The sequence below is a fragment of the Gossypium hirsutum genome, chromosome A13, assembly GCF_007990345.1.
Source record: "Gossypium hirsutum isolate 1008001.06 chromosome A13, Gossypium_hirsutum_v2.1, whole genome shotgun sequence".
In the NCBI taxonomy this organism is placed as follows: Eukaryota; Viridiplantae; Streptophyta; class Magnoliopsida; order Malvales; family Malvaceae; genus Gossypium; species Gossypium hirsutum.
The window spans coordinates 4876208-4887928 of NC_053436.1; the positions used below are offsets into that span (position 1 = coordinate 4876208).

The following is an 11721-nucleotide window of genomic DNA, read 5'->3' on the forward strand; positions in this document are numbered from 1 at the left end:
CTGCTTTTACTCTCTCTTTTTCTCCTTTTAATTTACTTATTATAAAAAATAATTAATTAATTTATTTGGTTGTAGTAATTGAATTCTGTCAAGGGCTGTCACTACTTGCATCTTTAAATGGATAAGGAATAACATTAGTTTTAATTGTAGATTAAGTCTTAATTTGATTAGTATGAATATTATTGTTAATACAGAAAGTTGTAAATTCGAGTGCGTTGAAGCACATTATCTTTTTATTTATGGGTTGAGAGGAAATATGAGTAGCTCTAGACATCTTATGTCAAAAATAGTATATATAATTAGAACCTATAATAAATTTAATCTCCATCTTATAATTAGAATATTTTCATCTTTTTTTTATATAAAATTTTCATCTAATCTATCGAGTTTATAAGATTTTTTTTATTTACAACAGCATTTTCATCAAAATTAAAATTGATATTATTAAAAAGCTTTTATCTGAATATCACCCCCGAATAATACTCAAACTATAAAACTAACCGAGTGGAGGAAAAAGATTACTCAAACTATAAAACTAACCGAGTGGAGGAAAAAGATTATAATTTGATCTATTGATAAACTTTTTAATGAAGCATTGAATTTCAAGATTTAACAAAGTCAACCTTTTTCTTTAAAAAAAAAAGTAAGCCTTGGAGAGTAGACCTAGAGTTGCTAGCTTTGATATATAATTTGCAATTAAAAAATATATTTTATATGTTAATTATATTAAATGTTAGAAGGTGACATTGATTCTCCTAGCTTTCAAGGATTTTTTGTTCCACCAAGCAAAATTTGACCTAATATATTTGCCGACATAATTTTAGTGGGAATAAAACTGGTGGGTCAAAAAGGAAGGCTATGGTGAGGTCAGTGGTGGGCTGGAAATCTCAACTTTGAAAGTCAACGCGTTACTTATTGTTTGGTATCTATGAATAATCCAATCCTGAAAAGGGCTATTTCATCTTCGGACTTCATTTACAATTTTACCTGTATAAAAGTTGAGGACTATGGCTGTAAATAATACTAACGAGACAAATCAACCATGATTGAAGCAAAAGCCAGTAACAGCAACTCCACTAAACAATCAAACCATCCTTTTTTTTCTTCTTTTTCCATGCCCTTTTCACATGTATTTGATGATCTACATGCAACCTAACCTAGTAAACACTGTCTTAGATACTTGGTATCTAGTCATCAAAGTCGATTGAATCATAGGTGGCATGTGCTCAAGTGTTCAGTTGAGGCCAAAATCCCAATTTCGACCCCTAAACTCCTGCTCCCTACCCCTTTATATAAAAAAAAAAACATGGTAACCAAAAATATATATATGGGTTTTGATGATAAATAGGATTTCCTTGAACCATCATCACTATTATATGCAACTGTAAAATGGGGGAGGAAATGAGTAAATGACACCACCTTTAACCATTGATATTCATATTATGGTTACTCAAAGAAAAATAATAGATGGGGCATCATTAACATACACATTGCAGGAAAAAACAAATTTCTCCTTTGACTGGAAAAAAAAAAGATACAGCAGAGTTTGTGTGTTGAGAGGGCAAAAGAATGAATAGAATAGTCGATGTGAGGCTACAAAAGAAGAAGAGGAAGAAGAAAAGAAACAGGTTTCTAAGTTGAAAGCAAAATAAGCAAAATCTATAGCCAAAACTGCAACAGGGTGGCTTGGTGGGTTCCCCACCCTGTTGACTCCTGAGTCCTGTCATTTGGAGATCAAAAGAATTAAAGGGTCAATAATAGAATGTACATGCCAATGATTTACCTCCTGTAATCTCCATATAGGTAACTTTCATACTGTGTTCCGTTGAGTGCTTTTTCTACATCATTCCAATTCTGAATGTGTTTGGATAATGACCCCTTGTGTATCTTTACCTGACGACTACTTAACTCCCTCTTTGGAACTTTTAGGAATTCTTGAACTTCGGTTAGTTTCTGCACAAATAATAGAAACAACAATCTTAAGAACCCACAGTTGGATAAAAGATTCATTAAGAAAAGATGTCTTGCTTTCTAGCATTTATTTTCTTACAGTGCGGTTCTTTACTACATCCTCGTAGTAAAGTATGATATGCCTGGTGCTTTTGAAGTACTCCAATGCCTTTTTAGTAGTCTCTTCAACCTCCCTTATGTTTGGAACTAGCAGCGTTGCATTGATTACAGGCTTGTAACTGGCAAGTATGTCAGCCTGAAATCATTATGAAAGAGTTGAGTCTTTTAGATATGAGTGCGAGAGAGATAAAGAGAGGAGGAGGAGAGGGATGAAAACCTCAAGAGGGGAATGAACATGAGACTTGTGGGTTCCATTTAGTAGCTTGGCATTCTGATCATAAGAATTAGCTAGTATCGAAATCATCCTGCGCAAAAGATTCCTCCTAAAGAGAAAAATAGCTGAAACACCCCGAGCATTAAAGTATTCCACTATTTCTTTGTGGTACTGCATCAATCCCTGAAGTAAAGGATTATGGTCATGTATAACAGAGACATATTTGTATCATGAAATCAACACTTAGAGCAATGTGTGTTCATAAGAAACATGACTTTACTAACAAGACTAAATACATATTCTCAAGTTAACAAAAAATCGAACAAGGGGCAATCTCCTGTTTAATATATATTTTCTCCACTTCGCAACACATATTTCTACGTAGTCCCTCAGAACTTCATAAGCTGCCATCTCTTCTTTCCACGTTTATTTGTTACAAAAACATTTTCTCCTGTTCCCCTTTCATTATTTTGCTAAAGCCTCCACTGCATTATTCAAGGTTACAAAAATTTATAGCTGTTTCCTATCAATTTAATGGTAAATATTTACCTATAATTATGCTTCTCATTAGAAAATGAATAAAACCGTAAAATACCAAGAACTTATAAACATGTCTCCTTTCTTTAGTGATGGCACTTAAGATTACTCTCAGATGTGAATACCACGGTATCCAATAGTCGTACCCAACTTCATGCAGAAAAGAAGACACCGAACCTGCTTTGTGAGAAAAAGGAGTGTCTAGATGCAAATAAGGCTCCAATCAGTCATAGTTGTACAGAAAGTCATTTGCTAGGTTAAGAATATATGATTGGTTATGTTTTGGAATGAAAACAAAATGAAAGGATTGACGATTGTTTTGTGCATAAAACAAGCTAGGATAGTCTTTTCTTCTTCAGAGCAATAGGGAATGTGTTTCTACTGCAGGGAAAATATATCTGGTTGCTAGAGAATTACATAAAACTAGAGCTAGAAACAAAGATTGTGGATAATTTTAAGAAGACAAAAGAAAATGAAACATGGAAAGAGAAGATGAAATTATGACAATGCTCTAGAAACCAATGAACTCAAAGGTTGTTTTCACCGAAAGAACATTAAAAATACTATAATCACAAGTGTATCCATAAATATGAAGGATGTTTCCAGTTTCTTCTGCTTCATCCCTGATATCCTGGTTGTAGAGTTTGCTTCGATATGCTAAGTCATTTCTATAACTAAGGCTTTGTATAGCTGATATGGTGAACCAATTTCTAGTTTAAAAGGCTAATCAATTCCTATTCTCAGACTCATGAGGTAAAGGGCATAAGACATTTCATTAAGGCCACAGATTTCTGCTATAACAATGTTAGCAAACATTACGTTTCTGCTATATGAGAAGCTCACCTGATTAAGCATCCACTTCAATCCAACAGCAGCTGTGCACTCATTTTTAGAGGCACTGGTGAACCAGTCTAAGTTGTAAACTTTGTCCAAAGTCTCAACAATTGTTGACACATTAGTCCTCCTAACTTTGACAGAGAATATCTCCCCATTCGAGCTTATGTTAGTATGATTGTTCAATAAGGTTTCAAACCATCCGCTCCCAGATCTCTGCATTGACATAATGGCAAAATACCGGACAGGATTGCATGCACACTCGGCCCTAATCACACACAGGAAAACCCATAATTAAGTCATAAAACTGAAAAACCAAACTCTGGAGCAACAAAACCAGTTTCATACCTGCTAAAAGTTTTGGGGTTAGGATAGTGCACGTAAGGAATTTCCCATGGCTCAATATTAGGTTCTGGACAAGGCTTTTGAATCACTCCGATATTCAAAAACTCAGACGTGCTGCTGGTGCTTATTTGCTTCAAACAAATTGAGAATATATACACACCACAAACCATTACAAACAACAACACAACCATCCTCAACACCAATGGAGACTTCTTTGGCAGCTTTAGGATGAAAGAATCCTGAAATTTAAAGATCACTTCAATATCGATAATCCCTTCAAAAATATGATATGGGGTATTGCTATAGCATTAATCTCTCATCTAATTCAGCTAGAAAAAACTCAACTCCGTTCTCAATAAGCCATATTAATTAATTGATTAATCACGTTTTAACGTACAAAAACATATCAACATCGAAACCACAATCAAAGAACAAAGCTTTCATGAAAACGAAATCTGGGTGTTGCTTCAATCTTAATAAAGTGATAAAAGACAACAAAGCCCCTAAAATCATGGGTGTTTAATGCAAAGATTTTATGTTTTACAGAAAACCAAATAAGGCAATATAAATAAATATTTAATATTAATAACAGAATCTTCAATCTCACTCTATATGACGACAATGGAACCTACTCAACATACCCAAAGAGGAAAATAAAAATACTAACCTTGCTGAAGAAACTCAGATCGTCGGCCATGGCTTCAAAGCTCAAAGAGTAAGACAATCAAAAGGCATTGGCAACTCCTTTTTTTTTCTATGGTCTTTTTCCCTCTTTTTTTTTCACTCACATAGAAAAAAAGAAGTATTTAGTTTTCATCTCTCATTTCTTTCAAATTAAATCTTTTTTTTTCTATTAAAAAAATTCAATGCAAGAGAAAGAGAAAGAGAAAGAGCAGGGTTAATTCTCGTGAAGAACAAAATGATTAGGCTCTTTTCTTCCTCAAGTCCGTTTGCCGTTGATGAAGCACACGTTCGGTCCTATGTTTTTTTGGAGTATTGCCTTACATTTTGGGGGTTAAATTTCGTTTTGGTCCCTCTATTATGATCAAGTTTTGGATTTAGTCTTTATACTTATTTGGTAGGTCCAAATTTGGTATAATTCTTTTTGGGGGACAAATCTCAAAATTATACATGAACTTTGATTTAACGTGTAATTGTATACATAAATTTTAATTTGGTGCAATTATACACGTAAAACTCTAATTGTGGTTAAAACATATACTTGAAACTTTAATTTTAATTTAATCATGCATATTTAAATAAATAAATGCATCAATTTATTTTTATATTGGATAAATATAATTATTTATATATGCAATATGTAAACATAAAATGATGTTATATCAATAATTGTATTGTAAAATTTCATGTATAAAATTACACAGAATCAAAGTTCATGTATACAATTGCACATTAAACCATACTTCATGTATAGTTTTCAGGTTTATCCTCTTTTTTTTTACTTTTATAATAGAGATAAGGTAACATTTAGTTCCCAAACTTCATAAATTTTCTCAACTTGACCTTTAAAATTTTTTGTCCATTTATCCATATTAGCCTCTAAACTTGGTAACATTTCTCGGATTTAGTTTATGTGATGACATGACATTTTGAGAATGTATTACAACATCACTTCAATTTTTTTATTAAAAATATAATTTTTAGCTTACAATGTGGCAAAATTTTAAAGCAACATGTCATAGCATGTACCAAAACGAAGAAAAGTTGCTAAGTGATTGTTCTTACCCACTTAGACCTTTTAAAGGCATGGGTCTGAACGATACCAAGGTCAAATGATAGAACATTTCCTTGGTGGACTCAGGTGCTCCTATCGAAGCTCCATGAATCCTTTTGGGCTCTTTTTGAAGTAGGGAGACAAAAACTCGAGGCTAAAATCAAGCATAGACACTTTATGAACAATACCTCCACTGTTGAGGGCGAGTATCTACTATGGAGTGTCTCACTCCTTCAATAGAAGGTATTGTCCCAATGTCAAGGTTTCATCTCCTGTATTCCAATGAGAACCCAAAAGGGTTCACGGAGTTTAGGGAGCGCCTCGTTTGGTGGAGATATGACTTGCAAGCTCATGGGAGAAGTGTCAATATTGTGCGAAATATTAATTATGCATATTACGCATGTGATGGTTCAAACCACCAACTAAGGCTCAAATGTCTTACCTTTGCATACCTAGTACCACTTGGCCGACACTTCTCTCATGAGCTTGTAGGTCATATCTCCACCAACTGAAACACTCCCTAAACTTTATAAACCCATTTGGGCTCTCCTCATAGTACAAGAGACAACCTCAACAAGGGAACAATACCTTTCGTTGAAGGAGTGAGACACTTCATAGTAGATACTAGACTTGTTCATGGGTCAAGCTACTCGCCCAAGCCAGAAGGCTTACTCGAAATTTGAGAGGGTTTGAGCAAAAAGATTAAGCTCAAAAAATGGGCTTGGATAAAAAAATTAGGCTTGTTTAAAATATGGGTTGAGCTTGAGCTTGAACATTCAAGACCCGAACTCGGCCCGATCTATTTTTAAGATAGTAATATTTTATGGTATATTATTTTTATATATTACGTAATTTATAACACATAAAAATTAAATCTACAGTAGTATATAATACAAGTACTATGATGTAAACATTATAAATTGCTAAGGTGACTATACATAAAATTTTAATAAATAGAAATATATAAAATTATTAAATATTAATTTAAAAATAATATGGGTAGGCCTAAAATAGTTTTGAGTTAGTCATTTACAAATATGGATGTGCTTGAGCAAAATTTTAAGCCCATATTTCGAGTTGAACAAGGCTTGAGCAAACATAAAGAATGTTAATATCATATATAGGCCCGACTCGACTATACCCGACCCAACTTATGAACGCCTCTAAATAGATACTCACCCTCAACATATTTAATAATATTAACTATTTCAGTTAAAATATTAACCTAATTTATTCTTGAAAAAATCCCTTTCACTATTAAAAAAATATTATATTAGTATGACAAGTTAAAATAGTTATATATCCAAGGTAATATTTTTACTAGATTAGCATTTTAATCAGAATAATTGACTCCGTTGTGTGTTGGCTCTCAACGCATAAAATGAATCAAAGAAAGGATGGATTGAATCCTTAAAAACTTGGTTTGGAAGATACATTAACATTAAGGTATTTTCTAGAAATCAATTTAATCAAGACTATAAACTCAAACTAAAGTGAATGGAAAGAAAAGCTAATATAAGGGTTTATACAGGTTGAGCCATACTAGCCCACCTCCTCTACTTAGCTCGAGAAAGTTAATACAAAGATACCTCTTAACTCGCTTACGAAAGCATTTTCAATTCATTAATGTGAACAGATACATTTCAAAGATAAGATATAACCTTTACAAGTTCGATTAATCTTCTATGTAAAATAAGATGTAAACCTTTCTTTTTATCTTTTACAATGATAATAGTAAAAGTTACTCCTAACTTTCAAAATTGAACTATCAAACCTCTTGTTTTACAATTTTTCAATAAATAACAAAAATATATACAATGAAAGATATAAAAAAAAATGAAGTTGTCTTACAATTTCTTACTAATAAACTGTATTTGATGCTTGAATATGTATCTCTTATCTGTTAAATAATTAGAGTTGTTGAGGGGACCTATTTCTGAGATTGATCTTAAAATAATTCTGAGGGCGAGCTCTTACTTATCTCCATTTACAATTTAACTACTTGAGGGATTGAAGTTAGGGTCATTGTGTTCAAAGTTTATAAAATCAACTTTAAAATACTTAAAAATGGATTTGTGATAACCTCAAAAATATTAAAAAATTATCAAACTATTTTAGATAAATGTTTTAAAAGATTTTGAAGAATCGAAAATATTTTATGAGATTTTTATAAATTTTCTTCAAAAGGAATAAATCAAACTTATAATTAATTTATCTAAACAATTAGCGATTTCGATTAAGATATTGACATGAATTGTTATTAAAAAACCCATAAAAATATTAATATAGTTAGAATTAATTTGCTTTTGCAAAATATTCACTTTAATCTTTTTAATAAAAATAGTTAAAAATGTTAATTATTTACATTAATATTAAATTATTTCGACTTAAAATATAGATATTAAATATTAAATTTGATCAAAATTTAAAATTTTTCATATTTAATAATCATTGTCAATCTATAATAACTAATGCTAAAAGTTAAACCCCAAAATCAATGAGAACAGCAAGTTTGAATTTTATACACTCGTTAGGGGACAACTAAGCTTAGTCTTATATCATAATGAAAGGATTAGTTACGATATTGACCTTTTAATGTGAGTTTGAAGTGAAATGTAATGTGACCTATTTTGTATGAGTTTATATATATATATATATATTTGTCTATTATCTTTATCCGCGGTAAGATACGTGGTAAGTTTAGGAGTTGTCTGAACAATGAGTTTATCATCAGCGAGTTAGGAGGATACCTGTGAACTCAACTTCTTAAAGGGACTATCAGGACAATGGATGGTTCAGTCTTCATTGGGAACATAGAATCATTTGATTACCAAATATCACATGAGCTCAACTGCTTTATCCTATCAGAGTCAAAAGAGAGGACAAGATCTGTCATGTCACAAGCATCCCCATCACGTGCTCCATAATGATGATTAGATGGTAAGTCCAACATGTTAACACCATATTACAAGGGACCATCGCCTATATATATCCCAAGAACAATGAAGAGGGAATCAACTCTTGAGAATACTAAGCCTACATTCTGCCTATACTCTTTGAAGCTTTTATCTTTAGCATTCTCTCCATCCTTGTTCTCTTGCTCTCCATCTTGATTGAGTGAATCGACCTTCTCAACAACTATTCTCTTCTTCTCTCTATCCTTCCCTTATTGAGTCCAATATCAACAATATTTATATTATTTTCTATATGATGTTATGTTTTGTACAATTTATATTAGTTAGTTATATTAAAAAAAATAATTTAGTATTAATGTCGTATACTGTATTTGTTTTATTTTATATTCATATAACTTGTTATAATAATTTGGTTTATAAAAATGTTATATGTATATGTCTTGTTGGCATGCTTTTTTATATGTAAATCATTATAAAATTATATAAATTTTTACATGTTAATATTTTTTTATTTTAAAATGATCTTAACTCGTATTATAAAAAAATATCTTCATGTTTGCTTTTTTATTAGAAATAAATTTGTTCATGGTCAGATTATTTGTTCAAGCTCGAACACCTATTTAAAATATGAGAAGATTTGAAAAAAGTAAGAGACCCAAAAAATAGGTTTGGGTAAAAAAATAGACTCATTTTAAATAAGGTTCAGACTTGAGTTTTAACATTCAAGAGTTGAGCCCGACTCGAGTACCCTTTTTATGTTTTTGTAATATATTTTTATTTTTATATATTATGTAATTTATATAACAAAAAAGTAAATATATAATTAATACAATACTATTTAAATATTTTAAAAAACATGTTAAGTTATTTAAATTTAAAATTGTAATTACAGATGACCTATAATATTAAAAATTAAATTAAAAATAATATATATTTTATAAAATATGAAAAATTTAAAATAAATTTGGGTTAACTATTTAATTACAAATATAAGTGAGTTTGGATAAAATTTTAAGCTTATATAAAATAAACTAAATACTTAAATCATAAATAGACTTAACCAAATTCAATCCAGCTTATAAATAATTCTAATCAGAGAATTGAGAATTTAGAATAATTTCTATCTACGCTTCTATTTTATTTTTAAAAAAAATACAGTGGTACAACATGCACATCTTTCATAATAATAAATCAAACCATTGATTTAATAGTATATTAACGTGAATTTCAAGTTGATTGACATGAGATTTAAGATTTAATCCCTGTGTATGTCAACCCATTCTCCTTCTCTCCCGTTGAAATCTAATTGTTTACTTATATAAGAAGAAAAAAACCACTAACATCATGACCCGAACCTACTATGTGAGTGAGTTGCGGGTGAAAAGAAAATATTTTTAGATAATAATGATTTTGTATTATAAAAAGCAAACTTTTACTTTTCTCTATCAATTCTTGTAGAGGTCCACACGTTTTTCGCTTTCGTTCTTTTTTTTTTAATAAATTATTTTATATTTATTTTATGGATGTTTTGTCCAAAAACTTTTTTGTAATATATATTTGTCATAAGGAAATGTGCTGCACGAGTCAACCACATGGAGGAGGAAACATAGTGGAGTTCGCCTATCTCGCAGCATAGAAATAAATCCTCCTTAGAAATAAGTGGTTGTGTTTGGGCCTGTTTGCAACAACTTATATTGGGCTAGAATACGGGTCAGGTCCCTTTGGCAAAAGCCTGTGTATTAGTATGACTATTGTTATTAATACAAGATGACGTGAGTTCCAGTGCGTTGAAACACATCATACTTTTATTTATGGGCTGGGGATGAGCTATGAGTAGTTCTAGGTATTGTGTCAAAAAGAGCAAATATAATCAAAACTTGTAATGAAATGTTCAAAAAAAAGAATTAAATAACAATTTAGATATGATGTAGTGCATTTTTAATACACATGGATTAAATTATAAACATTGTTTATTTATTGTATTGATAGTTTTCAATTTAATATGTTAAAAAAACCATGTCATTATAATTTAGGTTTTTTTTTAAAACACATCATATTCAAGTTGCAATGTTATTGGAATCAAATCTAACCATTCAATTCAATTGAAAATTGATAAGTTAAGCGGTTCAACCATTACATACAATTGTACTTATTGAGAACTACTTCAAACTCGAAAAAATTGAAAACAAAAAACTGAAAAAATGGAGAAAAAATCCAATTTAAATCGGTTTTTATCTATATTTTGAGATTTTAATTTTTTTTAAACAAAATTAAGCTTAGATTTTTTTTCCATAAGTATAATTGGTAGGAAAGATATAAAAAAGAGAAGAAAAAGTAAATTTCTTCCCGTCTATTGCTAGATAGAATTGAAAAATGAAAAAAAATTAAAACATTTGAAAAAATGCATAATTTTGAACTAACATACACATCTGCCTCATTTTTTCTCCTCTTATTATTCCAATTTGAAATAATTGATTTTTATGCATTAGGATAAATATGATCATCTCTCTTATTTTTTTTCTCTCACTTTTCTTTTCAACCAAGCACACTCAAAATTTATTATTTCTACTTTTCTATCCAACCAAGCACACTCTTGAGTTGTTAGAACTTTGGGTTTTGAAGAATACATATGTTTGCTAGCAAGATTTGGTTTTTAAAACATTGTCAAGTTGTTCATGCGATAGATACAAATGTGTTTACAATTTGGTTTACTTGCTTTGAATTGATATTAGCTTAAGCATAATAGCTAAGTTGATAGAAGAACTTAATCGGTACAATACAAATACTTTGATATTTCAATTAAAATTTTTAAAGTTTGAGAACCAATTTAAATTTTAAGTCATATTTTAGCAACGTTTGGTGTGATCAACCTTTTCTTTAAATTTATAAAAATATTTTTTTCGATGAAATCAAAACTAAATCGACTCTATCAATTCAATCGATTTAATTGATATGTGTCGTTGTTCAACATGAAAGAAAAATAAGAAAAAAAAACTAAATAAACTAAATGGGTAAAAAAAATAGATCCCTCAAATTATAATTGTGTATATATTATTGAAAAGTGAATTAAT

At 30.3% G+C, this 11721-nt stretch overlaps 1 protein-coding gene across 1 annotated transcript; it reads right to left on the bottom strand.

Moving 5' to 3' along the window:
- Positions 1-1402: 1402 nt before the first annotated feature.
- LOC107942657 (uncharacterized) lies at positions 1403-4974 on the bottom strand. Its single transcript, XM_016876362.2, has 6 exons — positions 4668-4974; positions 4004-4239; positions 3665-3923; positions 2288-2467; positions 2051-2206; positions 1403-1953 (listed from the first exon to the last, which is right to left on the bottom strand). The coding sequence occupies exons 1-6, from the start codon at positions 4695-4697 to the stop codon at positions 1780-1782; spliced, it is 1035 nt and encodes a 344-aa protein (XP_016731851.1). The 5' UTR covers positions 4698-4974; the 3' UTR covers positions 1403-1779.
- Between the last annotated feature and the right edge of the window lie 6747 nt (positions 4975-11721).